This window comes from Zonotrichia albicollis, chromosome 6, assembly GCF_047830755.1.
Source record: "Zonotrichia albicollis isolate bZonAlb1 chromosome 6, bZonAlb1.hap1, whole genome shotgun sequence".
Taxonomy (NCBI): Eukaryota; Metazoa; Chordata; class Aves; order Passeriformes; family Passerellidae; genus Zonotrichia; species Zonotrichia albicollis.
Window position 1 is genome coordinate 48,386,506 of NC_133824.1, and position 23,649 is coordinate 48,410,154.

Sequence of the window (23,649 nt, forward strand, 5' to 3'; positions counted from 1 at the left end):
AGGGCCACCTGCGGGGTGGCAGAGCGGGGCAGGCAGGAAGGCGCGGCGGTCACGGGTGGGAGCTCCGCGCCTCGGCAGGAAGTTGGGGGGGCACCCGGCGGCATTTTGGGCTGCAGAGGGGGTGAGGGGGTGCAGGCTCGGCCCCCCCCGCTCGGCACATCCGCTGCACGGGGCAGGAAGTTGGGGGGGGCTCCCCCATCTCGGAGCGCACCGGCGGCATCGGGACCCGCTCTGGCTGCACCCCGCTGATGGTGAGCACCCCAAAAACGGGCAGGGTGGGAGACTGGGGGGGGGGGGGGCTGGGAGCCCACGGGATGGGGGACAGGTTGGGGGAGTCAGGATCAGGGAGCCAGGGTGGGGTTGGGGAGAGTGGGAGGGTAAGGGGAGTCTGGAATGTTTGGGGGGATAAGAGGAGCACAGTGGGGTTGGGGGGAAGGAGGGGGGGTCCGTCAGGGGAGCATGGTGGGCTTGGGAGTGGGTCAGGTTTTGGGGTGGGGTTGGGGGCTGTGAAGACTGTGTGTGCTGGCTTTGGGGGGCCCTGGGGCTTTGGCAGGGGGTGCCGTGGGGCTGCAGCCCTGTGGGCAGGGGATTCTCGGGGGGCTGTGCATCCATGCGGGGTGGCAGGACCCGGTTCCTCTCCCCCAGCACCTTTAGGTGCTGCTGCACCCGCCACCCACGGCTTCCTCCCCGAGGGTCACCTCCCCCTCCCCGGCCCTTGTCCTGTGCCCTGTACCTTGCCCCGGCCCTTCCCTGCGTCCCAGCTCCGGGAAGCCACGTGTGCCTGGCACGCTGTGACCCCGCTGCCCTCCCCGCAGGCCGCCCCGCGATGGCACCCGCTGCTGCTGCCGCTGCTGCTGGCACTGCTGGCGGCGCCGGTGGCGGCCGGGGACCCCGCGGTGGCCCGCAAGGACCGGACGGTGGCCGCGCTGCTGGGGCTGCTGCTGTGCCTGGTGCTGGGGCTGGCGCTGGCCTGGCACCACCTGTGCCGCCTCTCGGCCGGCCGCTACCACCCCCGGCCCCTGGGCCGCCGGGCACTGCAGCTGCTGCAGAGACAGTGGCACCGCCTGCGCTCGTCGGGGGACCCCGGGGACAGCTACGGGGACAGCCACGGCGAGGTGGCCGTGCTGGACGAGGATGAGGAGCTGATGCCATGGAGCCTGGAGCGGCGGCCGCAGCAACAGGAGGAAGAGGAGGAGGAGGATGAGCAGGAGGAGGATGAACAGGAGGAGGACGAGAAGGAGGAGGATGAGGATGAGGCTGAAGCAGCGCCGGAGGGCGGGCAGAGCCCCCTGAATGAGGGGCAGGCGGCGGGGGGCAGCGCCGAGGCCCTGCTCAGTGACCTGCACGCCTTCTCGGGGACAGCGGCATGGGGGGACGCACGGCCACACGTCACCGCCTTGTGACATCACCGGCCTGATGTCACCACCCTTTGATGTCATCTCCCTGTGGTGTCACCTCCCTGTAGTGTCACTGCCCTGTAGTGTCACTCCTTGTAATGTCACCTCCTTGTAATATCACCCCCCTGTAGTGTCACTCCCTGTAATGCCATCGCCCTGTAGTGTCACCTCCCTGGAATGTCACCACCCTGTATTGTCACCTCCCTGTAGTGCCACAGCCCTGCCAGCAAAGGGACCCCTTCTCTGTCCCCTGCCAGCCCCCACCCGAGGCTCCTGATGGCTGCAGGGGCCTTGTCCGAATTTGCACTGACCAATAAAAGAGCAGCTCTGGGGACAGAGCAGATCTGGGGCGTGGTTTGCAGAAAAGAGGGTGGAGCCAACAAAAGGGTGTGGTAAGTGGGAGGAGCCTAAAACAGGGCGGGGCAGCACACAGGGGGTAGAGCCCGGACCCTCCCCCAGTGGGCCACTCCCCCAGCCCCCCCAGCCCCAGCAGAGGGACCACCACAGCCTCAGCAAGTCCTTTATTGGCACACATCCAGCAGCAGGGCCACGCCCCAGGGGCCACACCCTAAAGGCCGTGCCCCCAGAGGGGCCACACCCCAAAAGGCCACGCCCTCGGGGACACACCCCTGGGGGGCCACACCCCTGGGGGTTCTCCCCGTGCCCCCAACCCCGGCGGGCAGGGGGCTGTGCTGGAGGGGGGCGAGCCCCCCGGAGCACGAGCAGCACCGTGGGGTTCCCCCCACCCCATGGGGAGCACCAGGCCCCCCTAAACCCCCCACCCTCCCCACCCCTACCTGGGCACCCGCCCCCGGCCCCCCTTCTGCTTCTTGGCCCCCCCCGAGGGTTTGATGGGCAGGGGGGCCGTGCCCTCGGGTGGGGGCGCCTGGGGGGGCCCCAGCTCCATGGGGTCTCCTGGGGCCACCGGCTTGAACGCCTCGAAGGGGGAGAACTTCACAGGGCTGGGGGGACACAGGAGGGGGTGATGGGGGGCAGACAGTGCCCACGGAGCTCCTTCCCCACCCCAGGAGGCCCCAACTCCCCCCATACTCCATGGACCTCCCCTCCTCCTTCTTCACTCCCTTGCGGCCCACCCTGATTCCCAAAGCACCCCAAACCCTCACCCACTGCCCTACAGCCTCTCCGTACCCCAGGATGGGACAGGTTGAGCCCCCCCATTGCACCCCCAGCACTGTCCCCTGTCCCCTCCTTGGTGCCCACCCTGAGACCCCCATCCCAAAGCACCTCCATCCCAAACCCCCCCACCCCAGGCACACCCCGTGCCCGGTACCTGACGGGGGTGCGGGGGCTGCTGTTGAGGCGGCGTGGGGAGCGCACCTTGGGCTGGAAGGAGAACCCCTCCTTGATGCTCTCCAGCACCGAGGGGGCCACGTAGGTGAAGCCCTGCGGGTTTGGGGGTGTCACGGGGGGGCCTGGCTGTGCCAGGGGTCCCCCCCGGGGCCGTGCCCCCCTACCAGGAAGGCCTGGTTGGCGCTCTCGCTGATGGCAGCGTCGTCGGGGCTGTCCACGGGGGTCTGGCGGGTGAAGCGCGTGTCGAACTGGCTCACGTCCTCCTCCGACTGCTGCGGGAACATGGAACAGGCGCCTGCTCCCACGGGGCCCCCCAAAAACACTGCCAGCCTCCCCCCTCGGCCCCCATACCAGGCAGGGTTTGAAGGGCGGGTCCAGCCTGCGCGCCAGCAGGTCCTCCCAGTTGATGTGGCGGAAGAAAGGCTGTTTCTGTGGGGTTTGGGGGTGTCAGGCAGCATTTGGGGGGTGTCTCCTGGCACACCCCATCCCCACCCAGCCCTGTACCTGCACATCAGCTGCATCACCGGGGCCACCCCCAACCCTCTGGCTGGGGTTCCGCTTCAGGAACTGGAGAGAAACAGGGATAGAGATAGGAATGGTGGGGCAGGACCTACATAAATAAAAGTGGGGGAGGGAATTTGGGGGGCACCTTCTTGAGGAGGTCACGAGCGTCAGGAGTCAGGTAGGGCGGCAGCACCAGCTTCCCCTTGAGGATCTTGTCGATGGTCTTCTTGCGGTTCTCGGCGGTGAACGGCGGCTGTGGGGGCACAGGGGGGCCATGAGGAGCCAGGCGGGCCATGAGGGCTCGGGGTGACCCCGGGATGTTCCCCCTGGTCCCCAGGGAGCAGGGAGGGAGCAGCGGTGGCACTTGCCGATCCGGTGAGCATGTCGTACATCAGGGCACCCAGGCTCCACCAGTCCACCGCCCGGTTGTGCCCGCTCCGCACCAGGATCTCGGGGGCCCTGGGGGTGCAGGGGGGGCCCTGAGCGGATGGGGAGCCAGCACAGACCCCCCCAAATTCCCACCAGTGCTGCATCCACCTCACATGTACTCGATGGTGCCGCAGAAGGTGTGGGTGACGGCCCCGTCGTGGATGGACTCCTTGCACAGCCCGAAGTCCGTCAGCTTGATGTGGCCTGAGGGACATGGGGGGGTCAGCACTGCCCCCAGAGAAACCCCCAGGCTCCCCAGTTTGCCCCCCAAGCCCACCTTGGCTGTTGAGCATGATATTCTCTGGCTTAAGGTCCCGGTAGATGATCCCGTGGGAATGCAGGTGACCCAGGGCCAGCGTGATCTCGCTCAGGTAGAAGCTGCAGTGGGATTGGGGTGCCTGTGAGCCATGTCGGGGTGCCCACCCCTTCCACACCCCCCACCACCACCTCATCCCTACCAGGCAGTGTCCTCCAGGAAGATCCCTTCCCGCTCCAGCTGCATGAAGAGCTCTCCACCTGCGTAAAGAGCCCAAGAGGGACCCTCCTGAGCCATCCCTGGACATTCCTTAATCACCCCTGGGAATATCTGAGCCATACTGGGACACTCTTAAACCAACCCTCGACCCCCTGAGCCATTCATGGACACCCTTAAACCACCCCTGGACACCGTGAGCCACCCCTGGACACCCTCCCTGGACACGATAGCCACCCCAGGTCACGCTTTAACCAACCCTGGACACCCTAAGCCATTCCTGGACACCTTCCCTGGACACTGTTGCCACCCCAGGTCACACTCTAACCATCCCTGCTCCCCCTGAGCCAACCTTGGACACCCTTCCTGGACACTGCAGCCACCTCAGGCCAGGCTTTAACCATCCCTGCACACCCAAAGCCATCCCTGGACACCCTCCCTGGACACTGTAGCCACCCCAGGTCTCACTTTAACCATCCCTGGACCCCCTGAGCCATTCCTAGACACTGTAACCCCACCAGGTCACATTCTAACCATCCCTGGACACCCTCCTGGGACACTGTAGCCACCCCAAGTCACACTTTAACCATCCCTGGGCCCCCTGAGCCATTCCTGGAAGCCCTTGAGCTCCCCTTGGGACAATCTGCAGCCATCCCTGGAGCAACCCGCGGCTGCCCCGGGCCCGCCCGCACCGCTGAGGCACTCCAGGATGAGGTAGAGCTTGCCGCCCGTCTGGAAGGCGTAGATGAGGTCCACGATGAAGGGGTGCTTGACGGCCTCCAGGATGTTCCTCTCGGCCCGGGTGTGCGCCGTGTCCTTGGCGTTGCAGGCGATCTTGGCCTGGGGGGGAGGCGGTGAGCGGGGGGGGTCCCCGGGGGGGTCGGGGGGGCCGGGGCGCCCCTACCTTCTTCAGGACCTTCATGGCGAAGATCTTGCCCGTGTTGGTGCCCTGCACTTTGCGCACCTGGAACACCTGGAAGGACGGGCGGGGAAGGTTGGGGACGCCGCCGGGGGACACTGCAGCACCCCCAGAGTGTCCCCGGTCCCGCCGTGTTCCCACCTTGCCGTAGCCACCCTTGCCCAGGACGCGGAGCAGCTCGAAGCAGTGCGGGCCGATGTGCTCGGGGCCGTTGTTGACGCTGCTCTCGGAAATCTCGATCTCTTCATAGTGTCCCACCGGCCTGGCGGGAGAGGGGGTGAGGGGGACAGCCCCCTGCCTGTCCCCCGCCTGTCCCCTGCCTGTCCTCCGCCTGTCCCCTCCCTGCACACCCCCCGCAGGCTGTCCCCACTTACTCCAGGCCGTTTCCCCGCGGCTCCAGCTCCATCTCCTGCGGGAGGGAACTCGCGGTCAGAGGTGGGCAGGGGACGCATGGCAGGGAGGGGACATATGGCAAGGAGGGGAGACACAGCACAGAGAGGACCCACGGCAGGGAGGGTACACATGGCAAGGAGGGGACACACGCACGGCACGGGCAGGACACGGCAGGACGCGGCAGGACACGGCAGGACGCGGGCAGGACGCGGCAGCGCGGGGCGAGGCAGCGCCGAGCCGGCCCAGCCGGATGTTTTGGGGCCGAGGCCGGGCCCTGCCCAGCGGGAGCCGCCCGCTGCCCACCCGGGATCCGCGGCTGCCCCCGGTGCCCCGGTGCCCCGTCCCCGCGGACACCCGGCTGCACCCCTGTCCCACCACCGCCGGGACCCCCGTCCCTGCCCTGCCGCCGTCTCCCCAAGCCCCTGCCCGCCGTTCCCGGCACCCAGCGGACCCCCTGCACCCCCGACACCCCCATTCCTGCCGTCCCCACCGCGCCCCGGTGCCGCTGGCCGCCTCCACCGCCCGTCCCGCTGCCGGTGCCCCCCGTCCCCGCGGCGCCCCCCGCCCCAGCCCCGGTGCCGGCGGCAGCCCCGGTGCCCCCCGCGCCCCGCTGCCGGCTCACGGCGCCCAGCTCGGGCTCGTCCCCATCGCTGCCCTCCTCGGTCTCCAGGTCGATGTCGAACACCCCCGCCATGACGGCGCCGTGCCGGGACCCCCGGGGACCCGCCCCGATGGCCACGCCCCCAACGCGGTCACGCCCCCGCCACGCCCCCCGTGTCACCGCCTTATCGAGACCCCGGGGAACCCGCGCGCTGGCCACGCCCACGCCCACGGCCCGCCCACGGCCCCGCCCCCCCTCGCGTCACAGGGATGTCCCCAGCGCGGGGGACCCGGGGACGGGGGTCCCGGGGGTGGCGCAGGAACAGCACAGAGACAGCGCGGCCGCTCACAGCCTTTACTGGGGACCCGGCCCGCCACGCCCCCTGCGCCGCGCTGACGTCAGCGGCGCCGCCGTGACGTCAGAGGAGGGGCAGGAAGAGAGGGGGACACCCCGGTGACCTCACGTGGAGATCCCGGTCGGGGTTTGAGGGGCACGAGTGGGGCTGCGGGGCACCGGGGTGGTTGTGGGGTCACTGGGGTGGTTGTGGGGTCACTGCTGCTGCTGTGGGGGCTGCGTGTTGGTGTAGGGTCTCTGGTGTTGGTGTAGGGTCTCTGGTGTTATTGTAGGGTCTCTGATGTTATTGTAGGGCCAGGGGCACTGCAGGAGCTGGGTATTATTGTAGGGTCGCTGGTGTTATTGTAGGGTCAGGGGCACTGCAGGGACTGGGGTTTGTTGGAGGGTTTCAGGCACTACAGTGCTGTGTATTATTGCAGGCTCTCAGGCGCTACAGGGGCTCTGTGTTATTGTAGGATCTCTGGTGTTATTGTAGGGTCGCGAGGGCTGTAGGATGTGGGTGTTATCGTAGGGTCACTGCTGTTATTGTAGGGTCAGGGAACTGCAGGGCTCTGTGTTAGAGTGGGGTGCCTGGTGTTGTTGTTGGATCTCGGGCGTTACAGGGGCTGGGTGTTAGTGTGGGGTCACCGGTGTTACTGTAGGGCCTCCCCAGAGACAGCCCTATATCACATCACACAACTTTTCCCAGAGGATTTCTGAGCTGCTCCAGGGAATCCCTGGGTGCCCCTCTGTTGTTGTAGGGTCCCCTGGTGCAGGTCCATCACTGTAGGGTCTCCCCATGCCAGTTTGTTATTGTGGGGTCCCCCTTTCAGTGTATGCTGTTGTGGAGTCTCCCCTAAACTCGGGTTTGTTACTGTGGGTTCTCCCCGTTTGTTATTGTGGGGTTTTCCCTTCCCGGGTGTCACTGTGGGGCCTCCCCACCTCAGTCTGTTACTGTGGGGTCTCCCCTTGCTGGTGTGTTATTGTGGGGTCTCCCCACGTTTCTTTGTTATTATGGGATGTCCCAATAATTCGTTGTCATTATGGGGTCTCCCTCCCCATAAGGGTTTGTTCCTGTGGGGTGTCCCCATGCCAGCAGGTGCCAACACCTCACGTGTCACCTGCTGCTCTCATGGGGTGGCCTGGCTGCTTCGGGGGTCCTGGCTGCCCCACCCTGGGGGTGGCACGGGGACAGCAGGGGACAGTGTCCCCCTGTGTGTCCCCAGGCATGGGACAGACCCCCAGCTTCAGGGACAGACTGTAGGGACAGGGCAGAAGGGACAGGGAGGGACGTTGGGAAGCAGGGAATGGGGTGCTGGGCAGGGGGATGGGGTGCTGGGGTAATGGAGGGATGCCAGAGGATGGGGTGCTAGGGCAGGGGGATGGGGTGCCTGGACTGGGAGAGGGGGAATGTTCAGGTGAGGGGTGTCAGTGTGATGAGGAAGTGCCAGGATGGACAGGGATGCCAGGGAATGTGGTGCCAGGACATGGTGGATGCCGGGGATTGGGGTGTCAGAGTAGTGGGGCATGCCAGGAGATGGGGTGTCAGGATGCCAGGGGATGGGGCACCAGGAGAGTCGGGGGATGCCAGGGGACGGAGTGCCAGGTTAATGGGAGGATCCCAGTGGATGGGATGTCAGGGTGCCAGGGGATGGAGTTCCAGGAGAGTCGGGGGATGCCAGGGGATGGAGTGCCTGGACAAAAGGGAATGCCAGGCAATGGAGTGGCAGGGCAGGTGCCTGGGATCCAGGGCGGTGCGGGGGTGCCAGGACATGGTGTGCCAGGCCAGGGGTGCCGGGGGGATGCCGGGGAGGGGCGGCGGGGAGGCGGGAGCGGTGCCGGTGTGCCGGGTGTGCCGGGACACGCATTCCCCCGCTCTCCCCGCTGCCTGCCCGGCGCTATTTGAAGTGGGACAAGAAATGCTCCACGGGATACCGCGGCGAGTCGATGCCCAGCCCCTGGCAGAGCCCCAGCAGGCGCTCGCAGGCCTCGGCCAGCGTGGCCCCGGCGCACGCCACGCTCAGCAGCGGCTCCTCATACTCGCCGGCGCCCCCGGGCTCCTCGAAGAGCCGGTTGAGGCGGACGAGCCCGCGGCCGTGCAGCTCCCGCAGAGCCTCCATGCCGCCGCCGCCCGCCAGGGTGTCGCCGTGCTCCGAGGCCAGGCACATCACCCCGGCCAGGTGCGTGCGGGGCGCGGGCCGGGCGGGCAGCACGGGCGGCACCCCCAGCGCCACCAGCACGGCGGCCAGCAGCAGGTCGGGGCCGTAGACCTCGCGGATCCAGTCGCGCAGGTAGAAACCCCCCATGCGGGGGTTGATCTCCAGCAGGCGCGGCCCCGCCGGGCCCAGCTTGAGCTCCACGTTGAAGACGCCGTCGCGCAGCCCGCAGGCCCGGCAGCACTGCAGCGCCGCCCGCACCAGCTGCGCCTGCCGGTCGGCGGGCAGGCAGGAGGGCAGGCACGCCGCCGTCTCCAGGAAGGCGGGGACGCGCGTGGGGCCGTTGTCCGACACCCAGGCGCCCAGCAGCCGCCCCTCGAAGACCACCAGGTCCACGTCGTGCTCGGTGCCCGGCACGTACTCCATGAGCAGCATGGCGTTGCCCCAGCCCAGCCCGATGCCCGGGTGGTCGGCGTCGTCGCGCAGGTCCCTCCAGAGGCGGGCGGCGTGAGCGTGGCACTGCCCGGCGTTCTCCACCAGCCGCACGCCCACGCCGCCCGCGCCGAACTCCAGCTTGGCCACGGCGGGGAAGGGCACGGCGCCCGCCGCCCGCTCCACGTCGCCGTGGCTCCGCAGGCGGCGGCAGGGCACGGCGAAGGCGGCGGGCGGCGGGCGGCCTCGGCGGCAGCGCTGCAGGTGCCGGTGCGTGCGGCTCTTCTGCTTGGCCACCCGCACGGCGGCGGGCGCGGGGCCGCGCAGCCCCAGCCCCTGGCACACCAGCGCCGCCAGCACCACGCAGTCGTCCCAGTAGGAGAGGCAGGCGTGGGGCCGCAGCCCCCGGGAGCGCAGCAGCTCCAGCACCCGCTCCGCGTGCTCCTCGTCGCGCCGGTGCTCCCGGCTGTCGTAGGGCAGGAAGGTCTGCACCAGCCCCGCCGCGAAGTGCTCCGGGTCCGACTCCACCAGGTGGATCTGCGGCCGCGGAGAGGCGTCACCGGGGCACGGCCGGCCCCTCACCGGGCTGTGCCATCCCCCGGCACCCCGAGCCCCTCACCCTCAGCCCGTAGTCGCGGGCCGCCTCCCACACGAAGCTCTTGCTGACGCCGCCGGCCCCGATGAGCAGGATGTCCTTGCCCTCGACCAGGTGACGCTGCGCCCGGTGCAGCATGGCCTCGGCCAGCAGCCGCGGCACGTCCCCGCGGGGCTCGCCCACGCCGCGCCCCATGGCCTCGGCCAGCGCGCACGTCTCCAGGCACCGCTGCCCGTTCGTGGCCAGCGCCACCAGCTCCAGCGCCTCATCCACGCTCGCCAGCAGGAAATCCACGCCTGGGGACGGTGACAGCGAGCTCAAGCACCGCGGGGTGACCGCGGGCACCGGCGGCGCCCCCCGCGCCCCGCTCACCCAGGATGTCGGTGCGGGCCCGGTCCCCGCCGCGCTGCCGCGGGCTCAGCTCGGCCTCGCTGGCCAGCAGGGCGGCCGCGGCGGCCTCGGTGGCCTCCCGCAGCCGCGTGGCCAGCGCCTGTCGCTGCCCGGGGGCCGCCACCCCGCACTGCTGCAGGCCGGAGTCCAGGCCCTGCGGCAGCGCCGCGCCGTGGCGCACCGGGCTCTCCGCGCGTCCCACGGCGCAGGCCACCTGTGCGTGGGGACACGGGGACACCCACGTGTGTGGGGACAGCGGCTGCCTCGGGGGTTCGGGGACATTGGCTGCTAACGCATAGCCTGGCGATGCAGCTGCCGCCAGGACACAGGGGTGTGGGGTGACACATTGACCCAAGGCATGGATGTGGATGGCCACCAGTCCTGGGGACACCCAGGGCCACCAGGGCACGGGGACACGGACAGGCACACAGGGCATAACACACAGATTACCACAGCCTCCCACCATAGCCTGGGGACATCCGGGGCCACCAGGACGTGGGGAGAGCCATCGTAGGCTGGGGACACACAGAGCCACCACAGGGAGTGTGGGCACAGGCCGTACCTGGCAGAGCTGGGGCCGGTCCCCCCAGGACCTGCAGACGAGGGTGCAGATGCGCAGGGCCATGGGCAGCCGCGGGGCTGGGCTGCCTGGGGGGCAAGGGACAGGGCAGGCACGGCCGCCATGCGGGGACAGGGCCGCCCTGCCCCACCTCCCGCTCCTCCTCCTCCTCCTCCGGGGCCTTTTGGGGCTCCCTGTGGCACCGCGGTGGCCCCGGCCCAGCCCAGCCCCAGGGAGTGAGGGGTGCAGCATGGCCACTGCCATCCCCAGCCCCACGGGACTGCGGGGAGTCAGACGGGGTCACCCCAACACCCTGCCCAGCCCAGGGCACCGTGGGGGTCCAGGGTGACTTTCCCTCCCACCACAGAGGACAATGGGGGTCCAGGGTGACCTTCCCCACCTCTCCCCATGGGTCCGTGGGGGTCCAAGGTGGCAGACTGTCCCCCAACCCTAACCCAGGGGACCAAGGGCGTGACCCTCGTGCCCTCCCCAGGACCCCAGTAATTTGGGCACCCCGATGGCAGCCACCCGCCCTCCCCAGGGCACAGACACGTGGCCGGCACAGCTGCAGGGACCCGCGGGGCCCCGGGGGTCTCTTCCCCCCCCTCCCAGGGTGGTGGGCGCCCGAGGGCGGGGGCCTTACGTGGGGGGGGCACTGGCAGGCGGGCGGTGGGCACCATGGCCTCCAGCAGGACGCTGTCCTCCTCCGTCAGCCCCCGGAGCCGGGCACCCACCGCCTGCGCCACCTCCACGCCCTCCTCCTTCCTGTGGGTGCTGCGGGCGCCTGTCCCCCGCCACCGCCACCCCGCCGGCCGCACCACCACCTGCGGGCACCTCCGTGTCACCCCCGTGCCACCCTGTGCCACCTGCACCCACCCCTGTCACCCTGTGCCACCCCATCCCCTGCACCTACTCCTGTCACCCCATGCCCCCCAGTGCCACCTGGTCGCCACCCTCACAGCCACCCCACCCCGTGCTTCTCGCTGTCCCCCAGCGCCACCCGGCGCCACCAGCGCCGCCCGCCCTGCCGTGCCCACCTGGCCGTAGGGCTCCATGGCGGTGCCCCCCAGGAAGGCGCCCACCTCCTCCTGCACCAGGCTCTGCTGGCCCTGCGGGTCCTGCAGCCGCACCAGCCTCACCGCGGGGGCCGCGGGCAGGGCGGGCAGGTCCTCCCTGGTGCCCAGCACGAACGCCAGCGTGGGGGGCACGGGCAGGTTGGCCCGAGCCGCCAGCACCCAGCGGGCGAGCAGCGCGTCCTCCAGGCGGTGGGCGAGCGGCACCGAGCCCCCCGTGGGGCAGTCCAGGTCACGGGCCAGCTCGCCCACCCAGCCGCCCTCAGGGTCCCCCGGTGAGAAGGTGCCCGTCACGTAGTTGGCACGGCGGGGCGGCACGAAGCTCTCCAGGGCGCTGTGCCCCCCCACCTTGAAGGAGACGCCCCGGGAGAGCAGCAGGGACCAGGCGCCCGGGCACGACTCCGATGGCACCCGGCTGGCCCAGGAGGGGGACAGGCACAGCACCATGGCACCTGCGGGTGGACACGGCGGTGGGCACGGTGGTGGGCACCCCCTGCCCCAAACTGCCCCCCATGGGGGTGGGAAGGGCACTTGCTGCTGAACTGGTGTGTACTGGGATTAACGGGACACGGGAGACTGCTGCCGCCCTGCTCCCATGCCTCAGTTTCCCTCGCAGTGCGGGTCAGGCAGCACAGGAGGGTGTGGACACAAGGGGATGGCACCCACCTGGGCAGCGGGTGCCACCCTCCAGCAGGACGGGCAGGAAGGGGATGGGCGAGCCCAGGATGCAAACGGTCATGTCCAGCGGGCCAAATCCTGCCAGGAAGGGAAGGGTTACAGCCTCGGGATGGGGACCCTAGCGCCACCCTGCCGGTGGCACCCCAGTATGGCTGGGAGCCCCCAAACCCCCTGTGTCCCTAGCCTGGCACCGCATCCCCATTGCCATCCTTATCCCTGCCACCCCCGTGTCCCTAGCATGGCACAGAGCCCCCATCACTGTCCCTGCCACCCCCGTGTCCCAGCCTGGCACCGTGCCCATAACCCTTATCCCTGCCACCCCCGTGTCCCAGCCTGGCACCGAGCCCATAACCCTTATCCCTGCCACCCCCGTGTCCCAGCCTGGCACCGTGCCCACAACCCTTATCCCTGCCACCCCCGTGTCCCAGCTTGGCACCGCGCCCCTCATGTCCCCAACCCGTGCGGGGCTCCGCGGAGCAGTCCAGCGTGGGGGGCAGCCCCTCCTGGCTCAGGGCGCTCTGGAGCCGCTCGTAGGCGTGGGTGGCACCGTCGGGGTCCCCGCTGTCCCCGGGCACTTCGCCATCTGGGGCCTCGTCCTCCAGCCAGCCCGGGCACAGCGCCTCGGGCCCTGCCCACTGCTGCTCCTCGGGGCTGGGCACCCGCTCTGGGCTCGCCTGGGGCATCGAGAGCTGCGGGAGCAGGGACAGGGCTGGCACGGGGCTGGCACGGCGGTAAGGGGGTGCTCTGGGGCTGGCGTGGGGTTAGGAGCTGTCACGGGGCTGTCACGGGTCCGGCACGGAGCTGTCACGGGGACGGAGCCCGGGTGGGCACGGGGGGCTGGCACTGTGGGGGCGCTGGGGGGCTGCGGGCACCGGGCACGGCGCCACCGCCTCGGGGACAGCGGGGCAGCAGTGCCAGCCGCCGGGGCCGCCAGCTCCGGGACAAAGCGTCCCCTTGTCCCCGCGGGGTCACGCGGCGGGTGGGCACAGCACGCCGCGCTGCCCGCTGCCCCGCGCCAGTGCCCGGCACCGCCGGGACCCCGGGATGGGCACCCACCTCCGCCCGGACCCGCCACCCGGGGCCACTCACCATCCTGGTGGCAGAGGGGCTGCAAGAGAAGGACAGGCAGAGTCAGCGCGGCTCCCCGGGGACATGCCACCCTCCCCAGCCAATCCCCGCCAGTGCTGGGGATGCTGCCACAACCCAGCTCCCCGGGGGGGGGACCCGTCCTGCGGCACCCGCCAGAGCCTGGCACGCTCCCTGGGCACACCTCGGTGCCAGCTCCGGTGTCTTCAGGTTGTCCCCTCAGTGCTAGTCCCAGTGTCCCCAGACTGACCCCTCGGTGCCAGCTCCTGTGGCCCCAGCTTGTCCCCTCGTTGGCAGGTCTGGTGGCCCCAGATTGACCCCTTGGTGCCAGTCACGGTGGCCTCAGGTTGTCCCCTCGGTGCCAGCCCCGGTGGCACCTCCGGCTTAGTGTAATCCCGTGCCAGCTCAGCAGAGCCGGGGGCACCTCCCCGTCCCGGGGGTGCCAAGGTGCCCTGGGTGTACAGACCCGGGGACAGGGGTGTCCCCATCCCCCCGGTGTCCCCGCTCCCAGCAGGTGCCACCCCTGCAGAGCTGGGCACAGAGGGAAACTGAGGCACGGAGCTGAGCGGTGCCCGCTGGCAGCCAGGCTGTCCCCAAGCCCGACACCCGGTGACAGCGTTGGGGACACACGGCTCGGTGGCGTGGCACGAGGATCCCCCAAAACCCATTTGCGGGGGTCCCTCAAAGCCCGCGCCCGCCCCAGCCGCGGGCCCGCCCTGTCCCCCTCCATCCCGGCTGGGAGGTGCTGTGCTGTCCCCAGGCTGGGACAGCGGTGTCGCCCGGTACCTTGGGGTGGGAGCCGTGGCCTGAGAGCGCGCAGGGGACGAGGGCTCGGGGACGCCTGGCACAGGGGACACCGGCCGGTCTGGCCTTTAAACCCCCCCGCGCCACCCCGGGGTGCCAACCCCCGGCCCCGTGCCCCGGATTAGGCGACACAGAGCCCCATTGTCCCCTCTGCCACCTCGCGCCAGGCGCTGGCACCCCTGTCGGTGTCCCTGTCCCCGTCAGCAGCGAGCTGCCTCAGCGGGAGCCGGGGGGTGGCTCGGCCTGGCGGGGCTCTCCTGTCCCCCTGTCCCGCGTCCCCTGCCCGGGCACGCCCCTCGCCCTGCCCCCCTTGCTGTCCCCCTGTCCCCAGCGCGGCGCAGCTGCCAGCACGCACGTCCCCCGGCTTAGTTCCAGCTGCCCGCGGCGTCACTGTCACACTGTCACTGTCACCGTCACCGCCACCGGCAGGCGCGGGGCCACCAGCGCGGCTGGCGCTCCGCAGCGTCCCGCACGCGCTGTCACCCGCTCCCTGTCACCGCGCCACCCCCGCATCCCGCCACCCTCGCATTGTCACCTGAACCGTCACGTGCACCCTGTCACCCACCACAGGCTGTCACCGTCACCTGCACCATCACCGGGGTCTTGTCACCCGCATCTGTCACTCACACCCTGTCACCCACACTGCGACACCGCACCGTCACCGGCACCCTGTCACCTGCATCTGTCACCCACCTGCATTTGTCACCTGCATCTGTCACCCACCTGCATTTGTCACGCACATCACCTACCTGTCACCTGCACCCTGCCACCCGCACCCTGTCAGCCGCAGTGCCACCCAGACCCCCAACCTGCACCGTGCCACCGCCCTGTCACCTGCACCCTGTCACCGTGTCACGGACATCATCACTCACCTGTCACCCGCGCTGTCACCTGCACAGTGCCACAGGTGTGCACACACCCCCCGCTCCCATCCCGCTGCTCCCGTGCCCCCGGTACCGGCACCTCCAAACCCACCGACACCCCCGCCGCCAGCACCCACCGGAGGTGCCGGTGCCGGTGTCTGTCTGTCGGTGTACGTCGGTGTCGGTTTCTCCTGGTGTTGCGGCTCTCCCCGCTCCGGTCGCGGCGGGGTCGGGCTCTGGCGGGGTTTCCCGGTGTCGGTCCCGGTGCTGTCGCAGCCCCAGCACAGCGGCTCTGCCCGCTCCGGTCCCGGCGGTGGCGGCGGCGCCGTGTCCTGTTCGGGCGGGGCGGGGCGGGGCGGGCCCGGGGGCACCGGGGGGACCGGGACACCGGAGGGGGTGGCAGAAGGGAGGGGACAGCGGGGCCGAGGTGGCACCGCCGGGAAACCGGACAAGGGACTGGGATAGGGAGTGGGACAAGGGACGGGGGCAGGGGACAAGTAACCGGGGGCAGGGCCGGGGCCAGCCCGGGGTCAGCCGAGGACGGGAGTAAAACTGATACCGCGGAGCAGAAATGTCAGGGCAGGCCCCGGGAGCTATTCGCGACCTCCCCGCACGACATGGAATGGGACACAGCGAATGGCATGGCGTGGCACGGCGTGGCACCCAGGGAATGGCACGGCGTGGCACAGCCAGTGGGGACAGGGGACAGCCATAACACCATCCCTGCCTTGCCACCCTCCACGAGCAGTGGCACAAATGTGTCACCCTCCCCCGTGTCCCCAGTGGGAGCCCGCCCTGCGGGGTGTGACCAGGGACCTCGGGGTGGCAACAATCTCCCGGCAACGGCCGGTGCCGCTCCCCACGGTGTCCCCGGAGTCCCCGCGTGGGGACATCTCTGGGCTCTGCCAAGCATCCTGTCCCCTCGTGTCCTCCCGTGTCCCCAGGCTGTCCCTGTGCTCCCAGGACCGGGATGCGGATCCCCGGTTGTCTCTGTGTCCCCTCCTGTCCCCTCGCAGTCCCGGGAGCCGTTGTCTGTGCCGAGGCTGCTCCCCTCCCTCTCCAGCTCTGTGTCCCCAGGCCCATCGTGTCCATGTCCCCCCTGTCCCCCGTGTCCCCTCGCCCGAGCTCTACCCTTTGCCCGGCGTGTCCACTGCCCGGGTTGTTCTCTTGCCCACAGATGTCCCCCTTCCCGTGATGTCCCCCTTTCCTGGGATGTCCCCTTTCCCGGGAAGTCCTCCGTTCCAGGGAAGTCCCTCTGCCTGGCACGTTCTCCTTTCCAGGGAAGGCTCCCTGCCCGCAGTATCCCCTTTCCCGGGACGTTCCCCTTCCCAGGCATGTCCCTCTGCCCGGGATGTCCCTTTGCCCGGGGTGTCACCTTTCCCGGGACGTTCCTCTGCCCGGAATGTCCCTCTGAGGAGCGTGTCCCATCTCCATGGCTGTCCCCCTGCTTGTGTGACACCGCCGTGGCTCTGCTGTCCCTCCGGGGCTGGGACGCCGTGGCCGAGGGACAACGGGACAGCGGGACAGGAGGACAGAGGGACAGCGGGACACGGGACAGGGGGATAGCGGGACACGGGACAGGGGGCCAGCGGGACATGGGGCCAGCCGCGCTGCTCTGAGTCCTCCCGGCCGGCAGGGGGCGCCACGCGCACCGGGGCCGCTCTGGGCGGGCGCGCGGGGCGGGGCGGCGCGCGGGCGGCCATGGCGGACACCGAGAAGCTCAACCTCGACTCCATCATCAGCCGCCTCCTGGAGGGTGAGCGGCCCCCGCCGCCCCCCGAGCGCCGGGACGCCCTCCCGCCGCTCGGGGAACCTCCCGGGGCCGGCTCGGGCCGTGTCCCGGCGCCGCGGGGCGGTCCCCGGCCTAGGCCTGGCGGGGGCGGGTTAGGCCGCGGTGGTTTGGGGGGGGTCAGGGCCGGGAAGGGTTTTGGGGGGGTTCCCGTGGGGTCTGCGGAGCTGGAGATGAGTCCTGAGGGCGTGGGGGATGTGAGGGGGGATCCCCAATGGGTCTGTGCCCCGCGGGACGGGGCTGCAGGAAATGGGGGCCCCAAGGGGTGTGTGCACCGCGGAGGGGAACGGGAGGGGACGGGGCTGTCCCCAAGGGGCTGCGGGCCGCAGCTGGGCCTGGAGGGCGGGGAGGATACGGGCAGGGAGGGCTGGAGCAGGCAGGGCAGGGGTTCCTGGGGTGCTCTGGGGGTCCCCGAGCTCTTGGGGATCCCTGATCGTGTTCTCTGCGCTGGGAGCAGTCCAAGGGTCGCGGCCGGGGAAGAACGTGCAGCTGACGGAGAACGAGATCCGCGGGCTGTGCCTCAAATCCCGGGAGATCTTCCTGAGCCAGCCCATCCTGCTGGAGCTGGAGGCACCCCTCAAGATCTGCGGTGAGGCCCGCGTGGCTGCTGGGCAGCGCTGGGATGGCGTGGGGGGCTGCAGGGTGACACTGACAGCCTGTGTCCCTCCCCAGGTGACATCCACGGGCAGTACTACGACCTCCTGAGGCTCTTTGAGTACGGGGGCTTCCCCCCTGAGAGCAATTACCTGTTTTTGGGGGACTACGTGGACCGGGGCAAGCAGTCTCTGGAGACCATCTGCCTGCTGCTTGCCTACAAGATCAAGTACCCCGAGAACTTCTTCCTGCTGCGGGGCAACCACGAGTGTGCCAGCATCAACCGCATCTATGGCTTCTATGACGAGTGTGAGTGCCCAGGCTGTGCCCTCCAAACCCCGCTGGCATCCCTGGGCTCCCCCTTTCCCGCTGTTATCCCAGAGCTGTCCCACACTGATCCCACCTGGGAGCTCCTTCCTTCCCCCTTCCTGCCCTTCCTCTGTGTCCTCCTGCCCTTCCATGTCCTGCTGTCCCCAGGGTCAGCTCCAAGCCCCCTTTGTTCCCCGCAGGCAAGAGAAGATACAACATCAAGCTCTGGAAGACCTTCACTGATTGCTTCAATTGTTTGCCCATTGCCGCCATTGTGGATGAGAAGATCTTCTGCTGCCATGGAGGTGGGAATGGGCCTTCCCAGGGATCTGGGTGGGCTGGAGGAGGGGTGGTATGTCCCTGCTGAGCTCTGGGGGTGTCCCTTTCCCGCAGGGCTGTCCCCAGACCTGCAGTCGATGGAGCAGATCCGGCGGATCATGCGGCCCACGGATGTCCCGGATCAGGGGCTGCTCTGTGACCTGCTCTGGTCCGACCCCGACAAGGACGTGCAGGGCTGGGGGGAGAACGACCGTGGGGTCTCCTTCACCTTCGGCGCCGAGGTGGTGGCCAAATTCCTGCACAAGCACGACCTGGACCTCATCTGCCGGGCACACCAGGTACCAGTGAGTCCCCAGACACTGGGCACACGTGGGGTTGGGTCTCCAGTGGGTGCCAGGTGGTTCTACCCCGGGTATTGCCCCTTCAAGGAGAGTGTGTACCCCAGGAGTGTGTGGGGTGAAACTCTGGGGGTGTTTGCCTTGGGATTTGGGATTAACCTCAGCATTTGGGTATTTGCTCTGAAGTTTTTGCCCAGGAGGGATGAATAGTCACCCTTGGATGTGGCTGTTCCTCCCAGAGGTTGGATAATCACTCTGGATGATGGATACCTGCCCTGGGGCAGTGGGTGTTTGTCCCAGCTGTGGCTGTTTGCTGCAGGGCAGGGAGTGCTCACCCTGGTACTGAGGGCTGGAGATTCAGCCTGGGGCACTGGGAATTAGCCAGGGCAGGTGGATACCGGCCACGGGAGGTGGATTTTTGCCAACCCCGTGTCCCCCCCAGGTGGTGGAGGACGGCTACGAGTTCTTCGCCAAGCGCCAGCTCGTCACCCTCTTCTCGGCCCCCAACTACTGTGGCGAGTTCGACAACGCCGGCGCCATGATGAGCGTGGATGAGACCCTCATGTGCTCCTTCCAGGTGAGCCCAGGAGGGGAAACACCCCTGGTTCCTGCAGGGAGGGCTGCAGGGAGTTCTGCCCTCCCGCAGAGCGGAGAGCCGGGGCGGGAGCTCACTGATTTCTCTCCCCCTTTGCCCACAGATTTTGAAGCCGGCCGACAAGAACAAAGGCAAATACGGGCAGTTCAGCGGGCTGAACCCTGCTGGGCGCCCCGTCACCCCTCCCCGAAACTCTGCCAAAGCCAAGAAATGAGCTGGGAGCCGCCCCCGTGCTGCCCACGCCCCACAGCCCCCCGCCCAAGCATCAGGTCGCTTTTCTTTCGACTCGTTTTTTTATTTGTAGGATCCTGCCCCCCCCCCGCCACGCTCCACCAAAGCAAATCCAGGCCCAGGGCAGGGAGTGCTGGGGCGAGGGGGGAGCCCAGAGCCCAGCCCTGGGGTGGCAGCGGAGGGGGGGGCAGGAGGATTTTTTGAGGAATAAACTTGTAATGGGTCACTGGGGGGTGCCTGTGCTGGTGGTTGGATGGAGGCTGGGGGTGGCAGTGACTCGGGGGCTCAGCTTTCTCCATCGCTGTCCTCCGCCAGCACCTCCTGGGTGGTGGCCGGACCAGGCCTTCCTGGTGTCATCACCGAGCCAAAAAACAGGGAGCGAAACTGTGGGGAGAAATGGGGGGTCAGGAGGAGGCTCTGCCCACCCCCTGCCCCCAGGCACACCCATCCCTCACCTTCTTGTGCGGGGGGGTCCCTGGCACAGCTCCCTCCTCCTCCTCCTCCTCCTCCTCCTCCTCCTCCTCCTCCTGCTGCTGGGGTTTGCTCTTGGCTGGCTGGGGGGTGCGCAGGGGGAAGGTGGGGCTGGGGGGTCCCTCTGAGCACCCCTCACTGGTTTCCATGGCTGCCATGTAGGACTCCAGGTCGTCACCAAAGTCGTCTGGCGGGGCAGGCAGGTGGGACACGCTGGTGGGAACAGAGAGGATTGGGAATGGTCACTCAGCTCCCTGCCCGTGGCCACTGGAGGGCTCATCTGGGACTCACCCGTTGGTGGAAGGGCACTGGGAGCTGCTGTCTAGGTCAGAGAGGGTGGCCAGCACCAGGTGAACCTCCAGGACAGTGTCATCCAGGGTGAAGATCACCGGCCTGGGGACACAGAGGGGCTCAGGGGGTGCCAGGCACGGGGCTGGCACAGGGTGGGGACGTGGTGGCCGCTCCTACCTGCCGGGCTTGTCAAAGTGGATGGTGAGGGGCAGGTTGGAGGCCTCGGCAAAGCTCAGCAGGCCCTGGGGACAAAGGGGAGGGTGAGGGGGGCCAGGGGGTGACATGGGACTGGGGGGCTCAGCTGGGGACTCACACGGAATTCCTTGAGGCAGAAGGTGATGTGGGAGCCCGGGGCCACGGCCACCGACTGGAACTCGTCCTCAGCCAGCCACAGCTCCGTCACCATCGTCTTGCTCGGCTCTGGAGGGGGGGACGGGGTGGGTGGGGGGCTGGAGGGCACCCCAGGGTGGGGAGGGTCCCCTTACCCTGCAGGACTCACCTGCGTCGTCCTCCACGTAGTTCCGCAGGCTGATTCTGCCACTGGTGCCAGTCCCCAGTGTCACCTCAGCCAGCGTCGGGGGAAAGTGCACCACGGCCTCTGCCAGCAGCCTGAGGGGCACAGGAGGGGGCTGAGCACCCCAAATCCTGTGGGGCCGGCCGGGGTCCCTCCTTCCATCCGCCCTCATCCCCCAGCGCCACCCCCGTAGTGTCCCCTCACTCACCGTGCCGGGGCGCAGAGGCGGCTGACGCAGCGCTGCGTGTCGAACACGGCCTGCAGCCGCTCGCACTCCTGGAAGGCCAGGTTGTGTGTCTTGGTGACACCTGGTGGCGGGGGGGACAGCGGCTCAGCAGGGCAGGAGGCGGGGCCAGCACATCCCTGCTGTGCCTGTCCCCGCCGGTACTCACCGTGTCACCCCCAGGCTGTCCCCGCCGGTACTCACCGTGTCACCCCCAGGCTGTCCCAGCCGGTACTCACCGTGTCACACCCCAGGCTGCCCCCGCCGGTACTCACCGTGCTTGCAGTGGAGCTGCAGGACCAGGCGGCTGGCACGAGGCTTGAGCAGGATGAGGCATTTCCCCACCGACTTCTCCAGCGAGGGCAGCGAGCGGAAGACGCCCAAGAAGGACTATGGGGATGCATACGGGGACTGTCACCTGCCTGGATCCCCCAGGACAACGAGGAGCTCTGGGGGGCCCGGGCAGGGCACGGCACCTTCATGTGCACTTTGCATCGGAAGAGCTCGGTGTCGGGCCCGGCGCTGCCCGGCTCGTACAGCTGGAAGAAGAGCGGTGCGAAGAGGAAGGCGGCGAAGGCAGAACGGGAGGAGTTGACAGCACGGAGGGACAGCTGGGGACACAGCCACAGTGTTGGCACTGCCCGCACAGAGGGACGGGGGCACAGCTGCCCCCCAGCTCTCACCCAGCGCCCTCGGTGCTGCGTACCCCACTCTCGGTGGGCTCCAGGTAGAGCTCGTCGCCGATGCGGGACAGGGAGTGCACGGCCCGGCCGAGGACTGGGAAGGAGAGGGAGCGGGGGTGAGGCCGGGCTCCCGGGCACGCCGCGCTCCCGGGCCCCCGGCCACGCTCACCTTTGACGTTGCCGCCGGCGATCACACATTTCATGGCACCGGTACCGGCACCGGCACCGGGCGGGCACGTGGGGCCTTCGCACCAGCCCCCGGGCCCCGCCCCGCCACCCGCAGGCCACGCCCCCTAGCGGAGCGTGCGGGCTATGACACGCCCCCAGCGGGCTGCGCTCGGGCCTCGCCGCTCCCCCCGCCGCGGTGGTTGTTCCCTCCCCGCCCCGCCGGTGCCGTCTCTCCGCAGCGGCCCCGCAGTGGAGGCCCCCGGCCCCCCTGCCCCGTCCCTTCCCGGCGGTTCCGGCCTCTTCCCCGGCGCGCTCCGCCGGTGCCGTCCCGGCTTCCCGCGCCCGCCCTCCCAGGCCGCCTCCCCATTGGTCGGGGGCGCCGCTCGGTCCCGCCCCCGCCGCCAGCCGATTGGTCCGCGCTGAGGGGGCGCGTGACGGCACGCGCGATGGCCTCACGTGACCGGCGGGAGGGGCGGGGCCTCGGCCCGGCGACTCTCGGGGCTGCCCCGCCGGTAAGCCCCGCCTCCCGCAGCGCGCTATTGGGCACCGGTTGAAATGACGTGCGGCTCAGCCAATGGGGCTTCGACGCGCCCCTCAGCGCGGCTCCCAGCGCTCAGCCCCGCACCGGCTCCTTCCCGGGGCCTCCCGACCCATCCCGGGGCTCTGCCTGGGTCGTTCCGTGCTTGTGCCTCCCAGCACCCTGGCCCTCTCTTCATTCCCGGCAGCATCCCAGGCGAGGCTGCCCTTCCGCCGCACTGCCCGCACCTCCCGGTCCCTTTGCCGTTTCCCGCATTCCCGGGGCTCGGTGATCCCCAGGAATGGCTGCAACTCCCCGGAGCCGCTCCGGTGCTTCTCGAGATCCCAGTGTTTTGGGGATCCCTATCTCCCGGGACAGGGAATTTGGGGATCCCTATGTCCGCTTCCACAGGGGAGTGAAATGCTGTAAGTTAATGCTCGAGGGTCTCTCTCCATGCTGGAGGTGCTGCTGGCTGTGCATCCCATGGAATCACGGAATGGCTGGGCTTGGGAGGGACCTTAAAGCTCATTCAGGTCCATCCCCTGCCATGGGCAGAGACACCATTCACCGAGCAAGTTACTCCAGGCCCCATTCAGCACTTCCAGGAATGGATTTTTGGGGGTTTCCCAGAATTCTCCAGTGGGGGTACACTATAAATTCTGGGCTGGCCAAGTGTATCCATGAGTGGTCCACAGAATCCCAGAATGGTTGGAGTTGGAAGGGACCTTAAAATCCACCCTGTCATGGGCAGGGACATTTCCCATGGGCCCAGTTGCTCCCGTGTGGCCATGAGCACTTGCAGGGATGTGACACTGGCTTGGGGATGTGACACTGTCCCAGCTGTGTGACACTGTCCCAGCAGTGTGACACCAGCCCAGCCCACAGCCTGTGCCGCAGCCAGCCCGGAGCGGAGCAGCAGCTCCGGAGCCGTGGCCCCGGGGGAGGGGGGCTGTGGCCATGAGGAACTCGAGTCGCGCTCCCAGCAGGGTCCCCCCTCCCCTCCAGCCCGTGCCGGAGCCGCCGCTCCCCGTCCCTCCTGCCGGCCCCGGTGGCCGCGGAGCCCGAGCCGAGGGGCCCCATTGCAGAGCCCTTGTCCCGCGGCTGCCTTCCTCCAGGGCATGGTGACAGCCTCTCCTCCTCCTCTTCCTCCTTTCCCTGGCTGGAGCGCTCGGTGCCTTTCACCCGGGATTTGTGGCTGCAGGTACAGGAGCTCCTGGCCCAGCCACGCGTAGGGCAGTGCTGGGACAGCCACACGGAGCCCCAGGGACTCCAGGCCTGCCTTGGCCTGGGCTCGGGCTCCAGCCGGATCTGGCTCCTCCACCCCTGGGGTGAGCACTGGCTGCTTCCCTTCCTCCCAGGAGGAGGAGGAGGAGAGGACGGGATTGTGTGGGAGCCTCCGTTCCAGCTCTGGCAGCGCAGCCCGGCTCCTCTGGAGCCGCCGTCCCCAGGAGGGGCTCTGGCCTCGGGGCTCGGCGTTTTATGGGGCTGCGGAGAGGACGCAGCTGGCTGCGGTCGTGACACACACACCTCAGCGGGGGCCAGCGCCGGGCCACCCCTCCCTCTCGCCGGGAATGGGCTGGATGGGGCCGGGAGCGGGAGCCTGGCAGCCCTCGGGGGCTGAGCTCCCCCTGGGGCCGGGCAGCTCACCCGGG

At 69.1% G+C, this 23,649-nt stretch overlaps 5 protein-coding genes across 11 annotated transcripts; 2 read left to right on the forward strand and 3 right to left on the reverse strand.

The window, feature by feature from the left end:
- The first annotated feature begins 112 nt into the window (after positions 1-112).
- On the forward strand, positions 113-2,053 carry PTPRCAP (protein tyrosine phosphatase receptor type C associated protein). The gene is made up of 2 exons (XM_074543679.1): positions 113-251; positions 816-2,053. Exons 1-2 carry the CDS (start codon positions 249-251, stop codon positions 1,401-1,403), a joined length of 591 nt encoding a protein of 196 aa, XP_074399780.1. The 5' UTR covers positions 113-248; the 3' UTR covers positions 1,404-2,053.
- Positions 2,054-2,174: 121 nt separating this feature from the next.
- On the reverse strand, positions 2,175-7,340 carry RPS6KB2 (ribosomal protein S6 kinase B2). 2 transcript variants are annotated; one of them, XM_074543676.1, is made up of 15 exons: positions 6,376-7,340; positions 5,407-5,441; positions 5,174-5,294; positions 5,018-5,086; positions 4,806-4,953; positions 4,100-4,157; positions 3,919-4,019; positions 3,755-3,845; positions 3,581-3,671; positions 3,358-3,465; positions 3,213-3,275; positions 3,060-3,137; positions 2,873-2,980; positions 2,689-2,801; positions 2,175-2,359 (listed from the first exon to the last, which is right to left on the reverse strand). In XM_074543676.1, exons 2-15 carry the CDS (start codon positions 5,436-5,438, stop codon positions 2,191-2,193), a joined length of 1,350 nt encoding a protein of 449 aa, XP_074399777.1. In that variant the 5' UTR covers positions 5,439-5,441; positions 6,376-7,340; the 3' UTR covers positions 2,175-2,190. The 2 variants fall into 2 exon arrangements, with proteins under 2 accessions (XP_074399777.1, XP_074399776.1); XM_074543675.1 differs by lacking the exon at positions 6,376-7,340 and adding an exon at positions 6,048-6,203.
- Positions 7,341-7,489: 149 nt separating this feature from the next.
- Positions 7,490-15,269, reverse strand: CARNS1 (carnosine synthase 1). 6 transcript variants are annotated; one of them, XM_074543662.1, is made up of 10 exons: positions 15,133-15,265; positions 13,332-13,350; positions 12,700-12,931; positions 12,231-12,320; positions 11,529-12,016; positions 11,135-11,315; positions 10,495-10,580; positions 9,915-10,146; positions 9,567-9,838; positions 7,490-9,484 (listed from the first exon to the last, which is right to left on the reverse strand). In XM_074543662.1, exons 2-10 carry the CDS (start codon positions 13,332-13,334, stop codon positions 8,258-8,260), a joined length of 2,811 nt encoding a protein of 936 aa, XP_074399763.1. In that variant the 5' UTR covers positions 13,335-13,350; positions 15,133-15,265; the 3' UTR covers positions 7,490-8,257. The 6 variants fall into 6 exon arrangements, with proteins under 6 accessions (XP_074399763.1, XP_074399761.1, XP_074399765.1 ...); XM_074543660.1 differs by having other exon boundaries at positions 13,299-13,350; XM_074543664.1 differs by lacking the exon at positions 15,133-15,265 and adding an exon at positions 15,005-15,083.
- Positions 15,270-16,593: 1,324 nt separating this feature from the next.
- PPP1CA (protein phosphatase 1 catalytic subunit alpha) lies at positions 16,594-19,356 on the forward strand. Its single transcript, XM_005497755.4, has 7 exons — positions 16,594-16,751; positions 17,242-17,373; positions 17,457-17,687; positions 17,888-17,992; positions 18,081-18,304; positions 18,747-18,881; positions 19,003-19,356. The coding sequence occupies exons 1-7, from the start codon at positions 16,697-16,699 to the stop codon at positions 19,111-19,113; spliced, it is 993 nt and encodes a 330-aa protein (XP_005497812.1). The 5' UTR covers positions 16,594-16,696; the 3' UTR covers positions 19,114-19,356.
- On the reverse strand, positions 19,017-21,841 carry RAD9A (RAD9 checkpoint clamp component A). Its single transcript, XM_074543677.1, has 11 exons — positions 21,482-21,841; positions 21,336-21,406; positions 21,106-21,240; positions 20,905-21,019; positions 20,615-20,714; positions 20,392-20,501; positions 20,206-20,312; positions 20,070-20,134; positions 19,893-19,994; positions 19,586-19,814; positions 19,017-19,514 (listed from the first exon to the last, which is right to left on the reverse strand). Exons 1-11 carry the CDS (start codon positions 21,513-21,515, stop codon positions 19,416-19,418), a joined length of 1,167 nt encoding a protein of 388 aa, XP_074399778.1. The 5' UTR covers positions 21,516-21,841; the 3' UTR covers positions 19,017-19,415.
- Between the last annotated feature and the right edge of the window lie 1,808 nt (positions 21,842-23,649).

Coding starts and splice junctions, on each gene's coding strand:
- RPS6KB2 (XM_074543675.1), bottom strand. CDS start 6,119: ATGGCGGGGGTGTTCGACATCGACCTGGAGACCGAGGAGGGCAGCGAT. Junction 4,954..5,017: donor CCATGAAGGTCCTGAAGAAG/GTAGGGGCGCCC, acceptor CCTCCCCCCCAG/GCCAAGATCGCCTGCAACGC. Junction 3,466..3,580: donor ACGACATGCTCACCGGATCG/GCAAGTGCCACC, acceptor GTGCCCCCACAG/CCGCCGTTCACCGCCGAGAA.
- RAD9A (XM_074543677.1), bottom strand. CDS start 21,515: ATGAAATGTGTGATCGCCGGCGGCAACGTCAAAG. Junction 21,020..21,105: donor GATGCAAAGTGCACATGAAG/GTGCCGTGCCCT, acceptor GCATCCCCATAG/TCCTTCTTGGGCGTCTTCCG. Junction 20,135..20,205: donor TCTGCCTCAAGGAATTCCGT/GTGAGTCCCCAG, acceptor CTTTGTCCCCAG/GGCCTGCTGAGCTTTGCCGA.
- PPP1CA (XM_005497755.4), top strand. CDS start 16,697: ATGGCGGACACCGAGAAGCTCAACCTCGACTCCATCATCAGCCGCCTC. Junction 17,374..17,456: donor GGCACCCCTCAAGATCTGCG/GTGAGGCCCGCG, acceptor GTCCCTCCCCAG/GTGACATCCACGGGCAGTAC. Junction 18,305..18,746: donor TCATCTGCCGGGCACACCAG/GTACCAGTGAGT, acceptor TGTCCCCCCCAG/GTGGTGGAGGACGGCTACGA.
- CARNS1 (XM_074543660.1), bottom strand. CDS start 13,334: ATGGTGAGTGGCCCCGGGTGGCGGGTCCGGGCGGAG. Junction 10,147..10,494: donor ACCGGCCCCAGCTCTGCCAG/GTACGGCCTGTG, acceptor CCCCACGCACAG/GTGGCCTGCGCCGTGGGACG. Junction 9,485..9,566: donor CCCGCGACTACGGGCTGAGG/GTGAGGGGCTCG, acceptor CCGCGGCCGCAG/ATCCACCTGGTGGAGTCGGA.